The 20,430-nt window shown below is 35.3% G+C and overlaps 1 protein-coding gene across 11 annotated transcripts in view; it reads right to left on the bottom strand.

Annotated features, from left to right (window-relative positions):
- Positions 1–20,430, bottom strand: part of nckap1 (NCK-associated protein 1) — a 104,182-nt gene that overhangs the window by 24,784 nt on the left and 58,968 nt on the right. For all 11 annotated transcript variants that reach the window (XR_015498911.1, XR_015498912.1, XR_015498909.1 and 8 more), the window contains 4 exons: positions 13,692–13,811; positions 10,924–11,063; positions 8,749–8,880; positions 2,949–3,167 (listed from right to left, as the gene is read on the bottom strand). Coding sequence is in view for 7 of the 11 variants with exons in the window: in NM_001137665.1 (NP_001131137.1) it covers positions 2,949–3,167; positions 8,749–8,880; positions 10,924–11,063; positions 13,692–13,811 (611 nt within the window). In the remaining 4 variants the exon portion in view is untranslated. The remainder of the gene's footprint in view (positions 1–2,948; positions 3,168–8,748; positions 8,881–10,923; positions 11,064–13,691; positions 13,812–20,430) is intronic.

Here is a 20,430-nt window from a genome sequence, read left to right as displayed (position 1 = left end):
GTCAATAGATAGATAGATTTTTACAAAACTTGACAACTGAAATGAGGCTGTGTATGAGAGAGTCTGACCTCTCTGATTTATATTTGGTGACGATGTCTGTGGGTGTCAAAATTAAAGTGCACATTTTGGCTTATAAAATATTCTATACACAACCACTCAAAAGTTTGGGGTCAGTATGATTGTTAAATTTCTTAAAATAAGCTTCTCCTGCTCACCAAGGCTGTATTTATTTCATCATAAATAAAGTACAAATTGCAAAATTGTGAAATGTTATTGCACTATAAAATTACTATTTAAAAGTAGTTTATCATTTAATTGAATCATTTATTCAGGTGATTTTAAAGATGAAATTTCAGCTTCATTACTTCAGTCTTCAGAGTCACGTGATCCTTCATAAATCGCTCTAATATTAATTCTTCTTATTATTAATGGATAATAAAAACTTGCTGGATAAGTTGGCGGTTCATTCTGATGTGGCGACCCCGGATTAATAAAGGGACTAAGCCGACAAGAAAATGAATGAATGACATACACATTCAAATTTAATTACATGACATGTACATTTTTTTTAAATTGTCAGTTGTATTAAAAAAAGTTATGCTGAAAGAAAAGTTATGCTGAATAAAAAGGGTAGGCTTCGCTTCTGATCTGCCAAACTGACTACTTTATCTGATCCCCCTCCACTCCGCTCATTTGTCTCCTAGGTCTTGTTTGTGTAATTCCAGTTTGTTATATTTGACTTCACGTATGTGTGTTTATCTTTTTGTCGATTTCCTTGTAACGTGTCCTTGAGCTCTGGAAAGGTGCTATATAAATAAAAAATATTATTATTATTATTAGGTATTACAATTATGTTTGATTTTGAATCATTATTTAAAATACTGTATGTGGCTAAGAAATAGCTATTACCTTCTTTTTTTGTTGAGGCCAGTGAAAATTTTAGCAGGGTAATTAAAAATCTGAACCACTGGGCCAGTAGAAAAAAATCCTCATTTCAATGTTAAGCCTGGTTTATACTTCTGCGTCAAGTGACCGGCGTGACCCACGGCACATGCAACGCGCGTAGCTGTGCATTTATACTTCTGCACGCTGTCACTGTTGGTCTGCATTAACACTTCCGAAACGCTAGTTGGCAGTGAGGTGTAAATGTTCCTCTGTGTCGATTTTTTTCTCTGCTGTTTTGCTTTTCCTGAACACTTCCTGGATGTACAAGTGGCTCAAACTCACTCATTTTGAGGCAGGAACTGGCGGACGTGCAACAACTTTAACTATGAGGTAAACACAAAACAAAACTTTCCATCAGGAGCTCCTTCACGGGACTCTACACTTGTAAACAATCGCTCCATTGTGCTTGCCTCCAGCTCGCACCATTCGCGCAGCTCTCGGCCCCGCCCAGACTCGTCAGCGCTACCAAGCTGACCAATCACAGAGCTTGCGCTACGCGTCATTGCGACGTGTAGTTACAATTTTTGAGAGGTGCACATCAGCGACGCCGACGGCCACGTCGAGGGGCTATGTGTCAGCGCCGTAGCATACGCCGGCGTTTGACGCAGAAGTATAAATCAGCCTTTAACCCCCCTTCAACAGTTGCATAATGGGTAGGGAGTGTCTCTTGGGCTCCCCGTTCTTTGAGGAAGTAATCTTCTCTAGTTCATTTATTCTGCTTATTCCATTGAGGTCAGATTTACGAAAGTAAAAACAAACATCACCAAGTTGGTTAATAGTAGAAAATGAACTTGTAATTCTAATCAAAAGTGAAACTGACACTGTGCTCTCATGATTAATGTTATGTATTTGTGTTTTTTGTGCTCTGTTTTCTCTGTGTTTTTTCTCTCTCTCTCTCTCTTGCTCTGTTCTCCCGTATCTGCTCTCATGTATTCTCAGGTTCTGTTCATTGGTCCATTCAGCTGTCAGTCATTCCTCCCCGGTTACGTCACTCTTACGTCACATCCAATGAGCAAAGACCACCCGTCTTAAAAGCGCGCGCCAGACCACTCGCTCTTTCTTGTTTTCTTGCTTGCATTTTTCTCTTTTGCTGTTTGTCGCTTGTTTGTATTTACCGCGTGCGTTTAGAAATTACCCTGTCTAACTGTGTTTTGTTGTTGCTTGTTTCTGTGTGCACGTTATCAGTCCGTTATTCGTACATTGTTCTTAGTTTATCGTTGTTTACGAGGCTTGGACGAAGCGGACAGGTAAGAAGGTCACGTGACATACATTTCGCAACACTCAGGACTACTCTGCTGTCTAGTACACTAGGTTAGGGGCGAGCGCCACTCCTTGTACTTTTTGGATAGATAGATAGAGTAGATAGTTAGGACTCGGAAGATCTCCGCGTGTTAATTATACTGTTTTCACATAGTTAGTTAGCTAGATGCTTCTGGGAAGTTAGATTTAGTTTGGGTTTTGTTCTTTTCATTTCTTTAGCGCCGCCCGCGTCCCTTCTGCCAGCTCTCTTGTTTTTCCCGTCCTTATTTGTTTCAGTGTTGTACATATTGTAAATAATATATTTTTGCTTTACTTACTTTTTCTTTATTTTTGATTAATTCGTTGTTGTTGTTCACTTTGGGATTGTAAATAAAAGCACACATTTTTTGGCATTACTTTGGTTGTCTTTCCACTCATTCACTGTTTATATAAATATATTTTAATTAAATAAATGTCAAACCCCACACCCTAGACTAACATCAGGGGTTTGTAACATTAATATTGTAAAGCCACTTTTATAGTATAAAGTAATATCTTGTATGGAGTGAAGATAAATAAATGTGATATGACTGCCGTACCTATGCAGATCACTATAATGAGTAAGGATGTTGACTTAGAAGGGAGCATCCTACGTAGACAGCACATACGTTTCTTGAACAGAGCTATTCCTCCAATTGCAAAAGTGAAAGTGACGCTTTGAAATTACCTTGTGGTCATTTTTGTATAGTTAGGCAGACTCTCACCAGTTAGTGTAGAGGCTGGTGATGGTTGGCTCTCCGTGGCTGTCCAGGTGTTGGGTTTGCTGCAGCAGCACATTGTTGAAGACTCTGGTGATGTCAATCTGCACATAATTCTCAATGGACTGCAGCACTGTCATGTAGGCCCGGACGCTGGTGAGCAGCTCTGATGGTTTGGCGATCTCCTGTGTTGTCTGGTTGTACATGGTCATCCCGACTATAGACCTGAGGGAGAGTTAAGAGACATGATCAACAACAATTACTGAATGACAATCATACAGACCCAACTGGCTTTAATAAACGTGTTTATTTTACTGCCCATGATTAGCTGCTGTATGTAACATTAACAAGAACAAGGTGCTTGCTCTGAGAATATTTTATCAAAGTGTATAAAATATAACATGGAAGTGCCTTTATGTCCACCTATACATCTAGGTAATCGATGTAAAAATATATGCAATAAAATGAGTAGTAAGATAAAACAAAAACAATCAAATCAACTGAACAATTAGTCCAATTTAAAATCGCAATGGATCACAATTTAATAACTTCCTACATATTTACATTCAGTAGCAGTACTTGATTTCTCTATTAATCGATTACTCTAAACCAGTGGTCACCAAACATGTTCCTGGAGGGCCGGTGTCCTGCAGAGTTTGGCTAACTCTGAACAAGCAAATCTAGCTCTTACTAGGAATACTTAAAACTTCCAGGAAGGTGTGTTGAGGCAAGTTGAGGCTAAACTCTGCAGGGACACCGGCACAGGACAGAGATTGGTGACCCCTGTACTACAGCAAGTACATGAAGGTCATATATACATGTTAAATAAATTGAATAAACAAAGCAATATTAGAAGTAGATAATTACTGCAAAACTAATAATTATATGCAAGAGCAAAAGGAATAAATTTTTTTTAAATAAATGTAAATAAAAAAAATTAATTTAATTTATAAATAAAAATTAAGAAAATTGGTTAAGAAAAATACATTTAAATAAAATGACTGTAAATACATGTTTAATTAATTTATATTATATTTTATTTCTATTTAAATATTTTTATTAATTACTTAATTTTATTTACTTCTCTCTCTATAGGTAATACATAAAATAAAACATTTTATATAAAAAGTAATAATATAATAAAATATCAGTAACAGCCAAGTGCAAAATCTTTTAAAGACTAAGCACATTATTATATTTTGATGACAGCTTAAAAAAATCTAATAATTATAAGCTAATAATTATATGCAAAGAAAAAATAAATAAAGTAAAGCAATATGAATAATAAACTTAACAAAGTTAATTTTAAAAATATACATTTTTAAATTATGTTTAATATTTTTAAATTATATTTTATATCATTGTTTAATTTAATTAAAATTATATTTTATTTAAATTAAATTTTTTATTAATTACTTAATGGTATTTATTTTGCTCTACATAAAATTAAAATAAAATAATATAAAATATCAATAACTCCTAAAAGGTAAAATCTTTTGAAGATGAAACATTATTTAGCCGGCAGCTAGCTCTCTGCAACACTCACATAGTCACCCACTGAAGCTAATCAGGGCTCCGCCTGGCCAGTACCTGGATGGGAGACCACATGGGAAAGCCAGGTTGCTGTCAGAAGCGGTGTTAGTGAGGCCAGCATGGAGTGCTTAATCTGCGGTCTGTGTTGGTCCTAACGACCCAGTATAGTGAAGGTGACTATACTACTCGGTTTCAGATGAGATGTTAAACCGATGTCCTGACTCTCTGTGGTTGTTAAAAATTCCTTCCTTTGAAAAAGAGCAGGGGTTTAACCCCGGCATCCAGGCAAAATTTGCCCACTGGCCTCTGTCCATCATGGCCTCCTAACCATCCCCATATCATAATTGGTCTCCTCTCCACCAATCAGCTGCTGTGTGGTCTGGCGCAATCTGGCTGCCGTCATGTCATCCAGGTGGATGCTGCACACTGGTGGTGGATGCGTAGATTCCCCCCAATGTGTGCTTTGAGTGTCTAGAAAATTCACTACATAAATGTAAGGAATTATTATTATTATTATTATTATTATTATTATTATTATTATTTTTATTATTATTATTATTATTTTGACGCAATCTTTAAAACTCTAACTCTCTTTTTTCCTTTAGAATTATGTGTACTGATAAATCCTGAACATTTAAGACCTGAAATATATGTTAAGAAAGCACCAATTTGGACTTGGTTATGTGGTGTGGATCAGAGTGCAGTGGTGGCCACTATAAACCGATCCATAACAACAACATATTATTTTTATGCTTTGACCTGAATCAAGCCCATTTACCCTGTCAGATGGAAATGGGTAATAACAGCACATGGTTATATGGTGAGATCTGCTAACTGGGCCTCTCGCTGCTGAAAAACACGGCCACATGAGGGGTTCACAGCCCGGCAGAGAAGGGCCAGCCAACGCATCCGCGTCAGAGTTTTGAATCCAACAGTGGAAAATACCTGTTATTCCTCTGCCCGGTGTTTATTTAGTTGGACGAGCGCTATTCTGGAACCGTGTCAAAAATCATGCAAACCCAAACTCAGGCCGCTAGTCCAATAAATTACACAAATCGAACAATAAACCCCAAGAGGCTCTTTAAGCCGTTGAGTTCTCAGCTTAATTAATAAGGGAGAGCTGGACGACAAACTTCCCCAGACATAAAATGCAACAGTAACTCTCTCCCCTATGAGGCAAATCAATATGATTGATGCTACAGTGTGGATAGACCTCATCAGGAGGGGAGGACTGTGGGTAATGTGAGAGATAAAACCCTCAGTGATATATTTATGTTGGTAGCAGCCAAATTCAGTTTAGGCTATTGAAATGTTTATGTTTAAAGGATTAAGAAAAGGAAAAAAAAGGCTCTAAACTTAGCATTTCTCACTACATTAGATCAGGGGTGTCCAAACTTTTCAGCCAGCGACCCCCAAAATAACAATTCCAGTAACTCGCGACCTCCACATTCCTCTAAGGTGGTTATACTATAAATGTACAAATGTTGCACACATAACAGTAGGCTTATATAAACATAAGCATATTGATAACACCAAGCACAAAATTTTGGAGACCAACTCTCAGAGATCATCCTCAGTGTTCAGTTGTGGCCTGTATTCATTTTTAATGTATTTGATTGCTATAAAGGTGTCAGAAAGTTTAACCTGGTGGTATAAAATCAATCTGCTGCAGCTGATGTTATTGCAGTGTTGTTAATCTAACGTAAACACACAATTAAAAGGGTGATAGTTTTTAATTGCATGTTGTTGCTTTTTTATGCAACTATTCACTATTTTTATCTTCTGTGGGTTATTGAGAAAATATGGTAATTCTAATAGTTTAATACAATTTATTTGACTTTTAGAAATCACCAAGAGACCCGCTGTCATTGTCCCAAAACCTCCCAGGGGGTCCCGACTCCAACTTTGGAAACCACTGCATTAGATCGTTAATGTTGTTAATACTGCATTGCATAACAAAGCTAAAGAAAATATAACAAATATAATTAGAATAAATACTGTACTGCAGTTTTCATCCAGTAAGATTTGACTTTTATGAAATACATTACAGACTTGTACAAATCTAAAGGTTCTGGAACAATGGAAAAGATTTTTACTTGCCTCGTCAAAAAAAAAGAAAAGAAAAGTCTAGTTGTATACACACTTTTTTCCAACTTAACCTTTTGAAAGAAAAATAAAAAGTATAAAACTACAAGTTTTAAAAACTATAATAAACTAAATGTTAGCACAGCAGTCTGTCCAGGCCAGTGTCTTCACCATACAGCTATAAATACATGGGAGAAAATTTGAACAAATGGTATTGTATGGAAGATAATTGAAGCATATTGGTAAATAGTTAATTCAGATGTAAAACTCTTTAAATCCATCTGACCTCTTTTCTTGTAAATAAGCATTTTCTATCAGGTTTCTATAATTAAAAATGTGTTGAAAAAAAATCTCTCCGGTAAACAAAAATTGGGGAAAAAAAATAAACGGGATAATAATTGAGGCTGATAATTCTGACTTTAATATATATATATATATATATATATATATATATATATATATATATATATATATATATATATATATATATATATATATATATATATATATACATATACATATACATATATATATATATATATATATATATATATACATACATATATATATATATATACGTATATATATATATATATATATACATATACATATATATATATATATATATATATATATATATATATACATACATATATATATATATACGTATATATATATATACATATATATATATATACGTATATATATATATATATATATATATATATATATATATATATATATATATACATATATATACACATATATATACATATATACACACACACACACACATATATAAACATATATATATATATATATATATATATATATATATACACACACATATATATATACATATATATATATATATACATATATATACATATATATTCATATATACACACACACACACACACATATATATATATATATATACATATATATATATATATATATATATATATATATATATATATATATATATATATATATATATATATAAATATATATATATATATATATATAAGAATAAAAACAATCTTCATTCATTTATATGGGTAAACACATAAGCAAAATTTCTAGAACTGCTCGATCTTGCAGATTCGCACTCTATAACATCAGAAAGGTCCGACCCTTCCTATCTGAACATGCCACTCAACTCCTTGTTCAAGCTCTTGTTCTCTCCAGACTGGACTATTGCAACTCTCTACTAGCCGGGCTCCCAGCTAACTCTATCAAACCTCTTCACCTGCTTCAGAATGCAGCAGCACGAGTGGTCTTTAAAGAACCTAAAAGAGCACGTCACTCTGCTACTCATCCGTTTACACTGGCTGCCAGTTGTTGCTCGCATCAAATTCAAAGCTCTGATGTTTGCTTACAAAGCGATTTCTGGCTTTGCTCCTTCCTATCTGCTGTCACTTCTGCAGATTTATGTGCCCTCGAGAAACTTGCGTTCTGTAAATGAACGTCACCTCATGGTTCCATCCCAAAGAGGGAAGAAATCGCTTTCCCGAACTCTCGCGTTCAATCTGCCCAATTGGTGGAATGAACTCCCTAACTGCATCAGAACGGCAGAGTCACTCGCTGTCTTCAAAAAACGACTAAAAACTCAACTATTCAGTCTCCACTTTCCTTACTAATCTGCAAGTGCCTCTCTGGCTCCACCGCTAACTGTACGACAAAAAAAAAACAAAAAAACTAATGTTTTTAAAAAAGACTAATGTTTTGCTTCTTACACTTTCCATACCTGAAACTTGTCTACAGCACTTATTCATTGTTGCTCGTATAGTTGTGTAAATTGCTTCCTTGTCCTCATTTGTAAGTCGCTTTGGATAAAAGCGCCTGCTAAATGACTAAATGTAAATGTAAAATATTTATTGTATAATGTAAAAAGTGGAATCCATTGGAGATTTAGAACATTCACAAATAAAGGGACAATATAATAAACTATATAAACAATTATCTTTGTTAATTTATTATTATATAATTATAATTATTATATAATTATATAATATAATTATTTACAATTCTAGAATTTATATTTTCAGCAACATTATAATACGTTTCAAACTCTCTCTCTTACATCAAGTTATTATGATTACACCATCCCGTCCTAGTTAGGTCATACTTTAATACAGAGCTGTGTTGTCTGAGCCATCATGATGGGGAAAAAAGTCTGACTTACTTAGTGAAGCGAATCTCCAGGTGGGAGGTCAGGTACTCGCGTGGGGTGAAGGTGTGCTCCCAGACCATCATGTTGGGGACGTAGTTGATGGAGAAGCAGAGCTCGGACAGAGCAGTGTGCAGTTTATCCAGACTGTAAAAACCAGACGACAGCCTTAAAAACTCATTTCCTTCAGATTATGCAGTCTTAGCCAGCACTCACTATGGGGCCACACTGCTCACATACTGTTACTACTGCTCATGTGTGTCCGCATCAGGCTTTAGGACAAATCCATTTTATATTATATGGAGGATTTGTTTGAATGTGTGCCGTATGGAGGGATTAAACGGTGAAGGCCTCCAGCGTGGTTTGTTTAACACACTGGTTCTTTTTCTCTACTTGTGAGATCTAGGTGCAACTTAAACCCATGCAAATAGAAAGAGCACCAGCAAATTAAGAAAACATCATTGTGGGTTTGACGAGGGTTCAAAAAAAACAAACAAACAGAAAATGTGCTGTAAATCCTCACAAGACATTAGGCATGATTAGTATATTGAAAAAAATGTATAATTATAGCAATAATAATATGTGTAATATCCGTCTCGCAGAAAGAGGAGAACTTACTGTTGTTGTTTGTGTCATGCATATGTGTGTTGGATGCATAACAGAGGCCAGCTAGCAAAGTGCTGTGCAGGTAAACCTCACTCCTCTGACCTCAAAAGGTGCTTTAGCGACTGACGCTAGAGGACATGGTCTTTAGCCTCTTTGTTAGAGCAACCAACTCCCATGCAAAGAATTGCCGGTTCGATCCCAGATCAGACTGGGTTGGATGCAGTAGGACCGGTGGGTTACAGATGCATAGATCGTTTATCTATATTTCACCAATCAGACGGGACTTTCCTATCTTTATCCACACCTCCCCATAAGGTGCTGTTCTGCCATTGGCTAAAGCGGCCCAAATGTGAAACTAGAGCTGAAAATAATGGCAAGAGTAAAGGCAAATAGGCAAACGATAACAGCCAATCAGAGTGAGATTATCTGATGAGGTTTTTGCTCATTCATGGTGTTTTAGGGCGTACTCACACTATGTACAGTTGCCTCAAACTGGGCCAATATAATAGGTAAATTATATAGGTAAATATAATTAAAAATATAAATATAATTTTAATTTAATTTCGCAATGCTTCATATTTGTTATGATTGTTAAAATGTTAACTGTCAAAATGAGGTTAAATAAATTGCAGATAAGTTTAATTCTGATAAAACTATTCAGGCCCTTTTAGGGGTCCTTGATATTTCGTACTGTGTAATTGTCCCTCACATGAACGAGCACCGATTTGCCTGGGATTTCAGGCATTTGTCTGCAATTTCTCAAAAGCTGTCGGTGAGTCAAAATCAGGGCTAAAATCATGCAGTCTGAACTCGGCAATAGTGAGCTAAAGATGGAAAGGACAACAGAATACAAACACAAAGTGCTAACTTCAAAACAATTTGTTTTTTCAAATAAAAATCTAGATGTGTTGTGAGAATCTGCAGTGTGTTTTCTATTTGTATTTGCAACATACCGATGAAGACGTTTTCTTAATTTGCTGGTGCTTTTCCTCTTTGCATGTGTTTAAGTTGCAGCATGTTTTAGAACACTCTGTATTCTAACCTTTAATATTGGCCAAAATACATTGCGTGTTGAACGTGAATTCGGTTAGAACTACAAACATGACAGACATGCAAGACCAACCATTAAGTAGACAGGGTTTGGTAAAATTGTTTCAATGACTGTTTGTGAACATCTATCCAACTATAAAATGTTCAAATCAAGTATTCCGAGTTGGATTTCATCTGAAACAATTCTGTGAACTTATATAAACATTAACATTTGCAGAATAACTTCTGAATACATAATTATCCAAAGAGCTGAGGAGATTTCTCTACATGAAAGACTCACAAATGGCAGATCAACCAGCAGCTTAAATCTCCAATAATGTAGTTAATTAAATATAAAGGAAACGTGAATGATGTGTCAAGATGATTGACAGGGAATGTAACCAAGCAACATATTGGTCAGTCAATGAGGATGTAGTATGTCCCAAAGCTTGCATACTCTACTGTTAGAGACTCTAACAGTAGAGTAAGGATGTAGGATGCAGTATGTGAATTTTGACGCAGCGCCAGATTACATCAAATGAGTTTCGTTCTTACTTGGTGACCAGGAGTCTGTTCTTCCTCATGCTCTCCACGCCAGGTTTTTCTCGCTCCGGTTCACCCTTCTTCCCTGTCTGCTTTTTCGACTTCTTGTTCACGGCCTGACTGATGGTTTTGGCACAATGTTTTGGCAGTAGCTGTGAAGAAGAACAACAGGAAAAAGGCCCTTTTTAAAGTCAACATGAAATCACAATTGACCCTACTTACTTTAATATGAGTTCCTAGTCATATTGAGAACAATTCATCATCAGTGCAAGTCATTGTAAATTCTAGAAATGTGTCTAAAGGTATGAATTGAGAACGGTTACGTTTTCTTAAAATACCAGAACTGGTTGATTTGTGACATACTAAGTACAGCATAACGGCAAAAGAAAATGTGAGCTTGAGTTGTGAGCTTGGATCTTGAACTGGACGTAATGGAAGATTGGGTTTGAGCTAAAAAAAAAAAAAAAAAAAAAAAATCAAGACAACGAAGAAACATTTCTGTTTCATTAACCTTGCTGGCTGCACACAATAACGTGCAGCTTTTACAGTGTTTTCCATTTAATGATCTACTTTATTTTGAAATATTTATATATTATTACATAAAAGGGAGACTACTACAATTATTTTTTCTGGATTCACAAATTATAGTTATGCATTTAAATGGAATAAAAAATGTTTTAAAATTATTGAACAAATAAAAAAAGATCAAAAATAAAAATTTCAATTGCATTAAATGACAATAGGTAATCTGTTTTTGTTTATTAAAGATGTGATATTTCATTGCACTTTAAACAAAACAGTACCAAAGTTTATATTATTTAAAGAGTTTTATATTGTATAAATGTTTATTAATATTAGATAATATATTGACATATGTTTATTTAAAAATTTGTAAAGAAAGTAAATAAATTATTAAAATTTTAAAAATGATAAGTCTTTCACTGACACTAGCGGGTGTCTGCAGAACAAGTTTTCTCCTCCAAATCTATTATGGATCAGCTGTGATCACCGCTGCCGTTTATCGGTGTCACTCATCGGTGAACAGCACAAGGGCATTAAAGCCAATTGCAGCCCTTTCTGTTTGTGTGTGACTAATCATATGGGTGTAAGGACTTGCTTGACAACGCTCAGAAAGCGAGCAGAATATTTACATTTGTTTATTTGCTATAAATGCTCATGTTGTTCTGTGAATGTACTTGAGTTTTTAAAGGTACAGTTCATATATCTAATTACTTGTATTAAAGGACAAAATTGCATTACAAAGAATATATAAATGTAAATGCATGTATACATTTTAATACAAGAATTATTGTGCTGAAGTAAAATACAAAATTGTGTATGGAAAGCATTGTCAATGCACCGAGATATAAAATTGTAACCGAACAGAGGAAGGAAATTTCCACAGTATGTCTGATAGTATTTTTTCTTCTAGTGAAAGTCTTATTTGTTTTTATTTCAGCTAGAATAAAAGCAGTTTTAAATAAATAAAACAAACATTAAGGACAAAATTATTAGCCCCTTTAAGCAAATTTTTTTTTCAATAGTCTACAGAACAAACCATCGTTATACAATATTTTGCCTAATTACCCTATTCTGCCTAGTTAACCTAGTTACACCTTTAAACATCAATTTAAGCTGTATAGAAGTGTCTAGAAAAATATCTAGTAAAATATTTTTTACTGTCATCATGACAAAGATAAAATAAATCCGTTATTTGAAATTAGTTATTAAAACTATTATGTTTATAAATGTGTTGACATAATCTGCTCTCTATTAAACAGAAATTGAACAGGGGGGCTAATAATTCTGACTTCAACTGTATATATAGTTAAAAAAAAAGGGAACACTTGGAGTTACATTGTGTTGTTTGACGCCCGATTCACATGAGGCTTCAGCGTTAACACCTGACGAAGGTCATGTCTGAAGTTGGCAAAAGTTGACACGATCATCCCGGCAGCATCAGCCAATGAAATTAGACTGCAACTGGATACTGTCTGAGCTGGGGTAATTTGCATAATGTAATCTGATTTGCTGATGGTTCCGTTGACTTTAAAAGTTCGGCAACGATTGGCGTCCTCCATTTAAAGTGAATGGGAAGCGCTGATGCCCGGTGTGAATAGTGCATAAGTGTTCCTTTTATTTTTATATACTGTAGATAATATTTATTTATTTAATATTATAGATATAAAAAAAGACAAATAAATATTGTCAGACCTTTACATAACAAAATGAATCATTTTTCTTTTTCATTTAACAAATTCGAATCCATGTTACTTTCCCTCCATCACCTTACAATCAATTCCTAGTGGATAAAATCTTTAGTCTTAAGTTTCTGCCAACTGAATGACTTGAAAATATATCAGATTGCACAAATAATAAAATGATTTAGGTCAATCTTAAGCTTGTAATTCCTCAAGACAAATGTGTTTTTCTGCAGCACAGACTAGAGCAAAGCGGGAATGACTTATGAACTGCTGCTTTGCTTGCTTACGACGTGAAATTCATGCTCACCGGGGATGAGGGTTCCTTAATCCAGTTTATTCATCCAGTTGACTGTATGTGTGCAAATCATCTCTGCCAACTGTGTTCAGCGAATCAATCGCACTTTAATTTCATCGTGATCATATTGCAAAGGATTGGAACATTCCTGGTGAATTTGCACAACTCTTTATAAACCCAGTTAAGTTTGTTAAAATCCCAGATATGACATGGAAAATTCCAGAACTCCCAAAAGTCCCTCTGTGTTTTGGCAGAGCTGGAAGCGTGTGTGCGTCACTGACCTGGTCGCTCAGGGTGCACTGCTCTGTGCATATGTCTGTGATGAGGTTGCGGGCTTGCTTGGCCATCTCGTCCAGGAACATGTTGCAAAGGGACAGGCTGCGGTCTCCGATGTGGTGCCTCTGTAGGGAGGGACACACAAGAAGACATCAGTGGAGATTTCCTTTAGAATGACCCCTAAGTTAAGCGAAAGTAAACTCTAGGACACTTTGGACATACCTAGTTTTGACGGTGCTAAATAGTACTGTAAATGTGTTAAGTGTGGAACTGCAGTGTAATTGGTTCTGGACGCCTTTTATTAGTAGCTGTGAATAACAGTTTGGCTTAGCTGGCCAACTGTAAACATAGCCTTATAAAATAAAAAATAAAAATAAGTAAAGAAAATATTAATTTAAATAAAAAACTAAATAAAAATAAAAACTTAAACAAAATAAAAATAAATAAAATAAAAAATAAAATACTAATTTAAATAAAAAAACATACAAAATTTTTAAAAATAAAAATAAAATAAAACATAAAATAAAATAAAAAATAAAACAAAATAAATTAAATAAAATATTAGTTTAGATAAAATAAAATAAATTAAATTAAAAACAAGACATTAAAAAATATTAAAATAAAAAAATACAGAATTTTATAAAATAAAACATTAAACAAAATAAAAATACATTTAATTAAAAATTAAATAAAAAATTAAAATGTAAATTTAAATAAGAAAACATTAAATACAATAAAAATAAAATAAAACATTAAACAAAAAATAAAATAAAATAACAATAAATTAGAACAAAATAAAATAAATGAAACAAAATAAAATAAAATAAAACATCTTAATTCACCCAATTTAAAAAGACTAAGATGATCCAGCAAACTGTTTGAGTGGCAGTCAAAGTCAAGCTTAACTTGAATTGCCTGTACCTCCTGATTAATGTTTTTGAATGAAAAGTATTAAAAGGATAGTTCACCCCAACGTAAAAACCTACTCACCCTCAAGTGATTTCAAACATTCAGGAATTTCAAAAGATCAGAAAAGATATTTTGAAAAACCTGCAACCATAAAGTTTGCAGTTACAGGTTTCCAGCATTCTTCAAAATATCTTATATATTCAACAAAATTATATATATATATATATATATATATATATATATATATATATATATATATATATTTTTTTTTTTTTTTTTTTTTTTTGGTGAACTATCCCTTTAATACTTCTATTCAGCAGGAATGTATTTAAATTCAAATTTGAGAATGCAAAAGTAAACGCTACTTCAAAATAATAATCAGTTTACACTTAAGTTTACACTTAGTTTACAGTTTACACTTACAGTTATATTAAGCAGCAGAACTATGTTCAACCCTAATAATAATACGTTTCTCCAGTACCAAATCAGCATATCAGCTGTGATGTTATAAATGCCCATGTTATATTTTTTGTAAATTAAATATAAATTCTAAAATATAAACTTTGGTCAATTCCATCAGTCTGTAGAAAGAGTTTATCAGAAGGATTTCTGAATCATCATGTGACACTGAAGACGGTTAAATTCAGCTGAAAATGTAGCTTTACCATCAAAGGAATAAACTGCATTTCAAAATACACTCACTGGCCACTTTATTAGGTACACCTGTCCAACTGCTCGTTAACGCAACTTTGCAACGTTCGGATGGTAGGGTCAAAATTTTGCATCAACAACATAAAAGCATGGATTCATCCTGCCTTGTGTCAACCGTTCAGGCTGGTGGTGGTGGTGAGTGTAATGGTGTGGGGGATTTTTTCTTGGCACACTTTGGGCCCATTAGTACCAATTGACCATCGTGTCAACGCCACAGCCTACCTGAGTATTGTTGCTGACCATGTCCATCCCTTTATGACCACAGTGTACCCATCTTCTGATGATAAAGTGCAAATCATCTAAGAACATGACAATGAATTCACTGTACTCAATTGGCCTCCACAGACCCATATCTCAATCCAATAGAGCACTTTTGGGACGTGGTGGAATGTGAGATTCGCATCATGGATGTGCAGCCGACAAATCTGCAGCAACTGCGTGATGGTAATATAGACCAAAATCTCTGAGAAACATTTCCAGTACCTTGTTAAATCTATGCCACAAAGGATTAAGGCAGTTCTGAAAGCAAAAATGGGTCCAATCCAATACTAAGTAAGGTGTACCTAACAAAGTGGCCAGTGAGTGTATATTGAAACAGAAAAAGTTTACTTGAAAATATACTAATATTCCCAACACTTGTTTAAAATGTCTTTTTAGCTCAAATAACTAGCCTCAATAGGTAAGCAAATGAGATGTATTTCAATTCAAAAATATATAACCTGACCCCCAAACTTCATACATTCATGTCAATGAATTAACAAATTACTTGGGCCTGGAGTGGCAGAACACCTTATTTGTCAGCATGCCATTTACTGTTGACTCTATCCGAAAATCGGCAAGGAGTGATTCACGGATATGCTGTCAGAAGCTGAAATGACTCCAAAATAAGCTGCTCAGGTGAATCTGGCTCACAGTGAGGTGCTGTGTGTGACCCGTCTGTGTGTAAGTGAGGCTCCTTGTTATGACCCAGCTGGTCCCGCCGCCTCAACTCCCTTCCTAAAGCAAACAGTGCATACTCTCCAAATTACTAATGCAAAACAACTTTCCTGAACCCTCTGCTCTTGCTCCCTATTGACCAAACCCAAACAAAATTCTTCACGACAAAAAAAAAGGGATAGTTCACCCAAAACTGATTACTCCACCTCAAGTTGTTTTTATACCAGTGATGGGTCATTCTTGAACGATTCATTCATTTTGAACAAATCTTTTAGGTGACTCCAGAACGATGAGTCCTCTCAGGGAGTGATTCGTTCATTTGTGCATATTTGTGCAGGTGGAGTTGAAAAAGATCTGATCCATTCATCTTTCCAGTCCTCGCTTTGAGTGGTTCGTTTCTCACATTAAAGACAGACGCCAATCAAATGTAGTCAGAGCAAGAAAAAGATTTGATGTGTTCATCTTTCAAGTCCTCTATTTGAGTGTTTCATTCATCACGTGAAAAACAGAAGCCAAACATGTGCAGTCATAGCCAGAAAAAACACTTGATTCGTTCATCTCTCGATTCATCGGTTTTGAGTCATTTGTTCATCACGTGAAAGACAGAAGCCAATCATATGCAGTAAGAGCGAGAAAAAGATTTGATCTGTTCATTTCTCGAGTCCTGTTTGAATCATTTGTTCATCACGTGACAGACAGAAGCCAATCATATGTAGTCAGAACCAGAAAAAGATCAAATCCGTTCATCTCTCAAGTCCTCGGTTTGAGTTGTACGTTCATCATGTGAAAGACAGAAGCCAATCCTGTGCAATCAGAGCCAGAAAATTAATTGATCCGTTAAATTCTTGAGTCCACGGTTTTGAGTCTTTTGTTCATCAAGTGAAAGACAGAAGCCAATCATACGTAGTCAGAGCTGGGAAAACATTTGATCCGTTCATTACTCGAGTCCTCGGTTTAACTAGTTCTTTTTCCATGTAAAAGACAGTAGCCAATTGTATGCTGGAAAAAGATTTGATTCATTCATCTCTTAAGTTCTCGGTTTAAATCGTTCGTTCATCACGTGAAAAACAGAAGCCAGTCAAATGCAGTCAGAGCCTAGAAAAGATTTAATCCTCTTATTTCTCGAGTCCTCGATTTGAGTCGTACTTTTATCATGTGAAAGACAGAAGCCAATCATATGCAGTCAGAGCCAGAAAAAGATTTGATCCGTTCATTTCTCGAGTCCTCGGTTGTGAGTCGTTAGTTCATCACATGAAAGACAGAAGCCAATCATTTGTAGAGCTGGGAAAACATTTGATCCGCTCATTTCTCTAGTCCTCGATTGGAGTCATTCTTTTCTCATGTGAAAGACAGAAGCCAATCATATGCAGTGAGAGCCGAGAAAAGATTTGATCGGTTCATTTCTCGAGTCCTCGGTTTGAGACTTTTGTTCATCATATGAAAGACATAAGTCAATCATATGTAGACAGAACCAGGAAATGATTAGATCCGTTCATCTCTCAAGTCCTCGCTTTGAGTCATTTGCTCATCACATTAAACACTGAAGGTAATCATATGGAGTCAGAGCAGGGAAAAAATTATTCATTCATCTTTCGAGTCCTTGGTTTTGAGTCTTTGTTCATCATGTGACAGACAGAAGCCAAACATATCAGAGCCGGAAAAATATTTGATCTGTTCATTTCAAGTCCTTGATTTTGAGTCATCCCTTTGCATGCTGTTACATGATGAAAGAACAACTCAAAAATCGACGACTCAAAAGGTGAACTAATCATGGGTCCTTTCGACTCAGCTTATATGTATTAGCTAATCATGGGACTGTCTGTGTGATGTGAACAAACCACTACAACCTGAAGACATTTCAGAAGGCTCAGGTAAATGATAAATGATTATTTTCTCTTACTTTCAGCATTCTAGTTATGATTTGTTTGTAGTGTGATTAACGTCTGGGCTATTTGTAGATTGGAAGTTTGGAAGCAACTCGTAACATTTAAATAATATTTTGGCAAACTGAAGGAAATGGCTTGATTTATGTTTCATGTATGTTTTGTGGTTTGTTTTCTGTTTTGAGTTCTCTTCTCTCTCTTCCGTTGTGTATCCTGTCCTGTTTTAAGTGTGCAACCATTGGTCGAAGGGGCTGTCAATCATCATTGCGACTCAATCGGCGCGCCAATCAGGAGCTGGTCTGCACAGTATAAAAACTGTGTGCTTGCATTGTTCCCCAGGAGCACTTAGCTCACAGCCAGACTCCTCGCTTGTGTCGGCCGGCCTGTTCATTTGCGTTTTGCTTAGTTTGGTTGCTGTGTTCTAGTTTTCTCTCTTTGTTTGATTTATTAGATAGGTGATGTCATTAACGATCTTTATGACAATTGGATTATATGAGATCATGTTTTGCTAATGGCTAACAGTGTGTACTTTACGAGAACTCTAGTAATTTGAGCAGCATAGTATTTTCACTTGTTAGTTAGGTTTTGGAGGCGTTGCCAGGTGTGTATGTTTTGAAGTAGTTATGAAGTTTAGTTGAGCAACGTGCTGAAGATTACGGTCTTGTTTCTGCATTTTTCTTTGGTTAGTTAGTTTAGTGGGTCGGGTTTAGTTAGATCATTTTCTCATAATTATTTCTTTGTTTTGGCAACACTCCTGTTTTCTTTAAATTAAATAAGTTATTTAAAATTATATTTACATTATATCTAATTTCCTAAATTCATTGTTTGACATTCTCTGTTTTAAAAATACTTACCTTTCGTTTCATTTAACCAGCAGTTGTGTCTTCTCCTTATTCATCCAGCATTATTAGAGACTTACTGATTATTACGTTTCATCCATTTAATATGTTAATAACTTAAACGCGTAACATTCAATGGTGGCAGCGGTGGGATATTCCTTTTTTTTTTTTTTTGATGTCTTTAATTTCGGACGAGTATTGTGAGATCTATTGCTGCTGGAGAAAAGGACAAACCTTTGTGAACAGGAAGGTTTGATTAAAGAGCAGGTGTCTACGTTATTGTGAGTCAGACAAACCTATCTTGAGAATGGCTGATTTCGATTTGGAACATTTTGTTAATGCACTGACTGTTGAACAACTAGACAAATGCAGAAAGGATGATTTAATTTGCGTCACTGAGCACTTTAAAATTAAGATTTCTAAACAGCAACAGAAAAAAAGACTGAACGAGATTTCGAGGTCCGAGTCAGAAAAATAATCCGAACTTCTCAACGCTATTTTATACCTTTATGAGTTTCTTTCTTTTGTTAAACACAAAGACATTTTAAATAAAGCTCAAAACCGTTTTCGAAGAAAGCTTAAGACATCCACTGACAAAAACAAATATTCTGGAAGTCAATATTGAAAGGTTTTCAGCTTTCTTCAAAAACAACATCTTATGTGTTCAACAGAAAAAAGAAATTCAGACCAGTTTGGAACAAGCGAAGGGTGAGTAAATGATGACAGAAGTTTCAGTTTTGGGTGAACTATCTCATTAAAGCTTTCTTGATCCATTCATAAAGCTGATTGTTCTGCCTTGCTCTTCATGGGCATCTGAGGGCAGATTCTGAGAAGGTGCAGGTTGGAAATAACAGATCTATCCGACGTGATGCCGAGCGCTAACCTCTGCTGAAGCGCCGTGATCTTTTGTTGTTTCTCAAAACCGCTGTAAAAAAAAAAGGTTTCTGCTCGAGGATGGAAATATTCTTGGAAACTTTTAGTGCTTTTCCAACATAAATAAAGCCTGCAGCTGTCCAAAGCTGTGTGGAGTGGACATAGGAGGAAGACCATTTCAGAGGCATGCTGAGAGAGGGAGTTTCATGTTTAAATAAGGGAAACCCAAGCCTTCTATGGCTCAATAAATCTCTTTTATTCCTCTAAGTGCTCTCAGACAGCTCAATGTTCGGGCCCGGCAATGACATGAGAACTCTCATTGTCCTGTTTGTCTTGGTGCCGTTTGTCCACCAATTAGGGCCCGAAAATGTGGGTTTATTTACCAAATTAAGTTGGATATTGGAGGGTACGGTGTTTGGCAGGAACAAACACTCGGTGAATTTGCCGGCCGTATAGCAGCAGGGGGGAAACAGGAATCTGTTGTGCTCCTGCGTGTGTGCGGATGGGGCTTCCAGATGCCCCCGGGGAGCCTGGGTAGCTGCACTGGTGTATGGTTCAATTACAGATTTAATAAATCATGCTTTTCAGCATCC

Source organism: Danio rerio, chromosome 9 (genome assembly GCF_052040795.2).
Source record: "Danio rerio strain M-AB ecotype USA chromosome 9, GRCz13ab, whole genome shotgun sequence".
Classification (NCBI taxonomy): Eukaryota; Metazoa; Chordata; class Actinopteri; order Cypriniformes; family Danionidae; genus Danio; species Danio rerio.
Note: the sequence above shows the minus strand (reverse complement) of the source record. Positions and strands in the feature narration are given on the sequence as shown.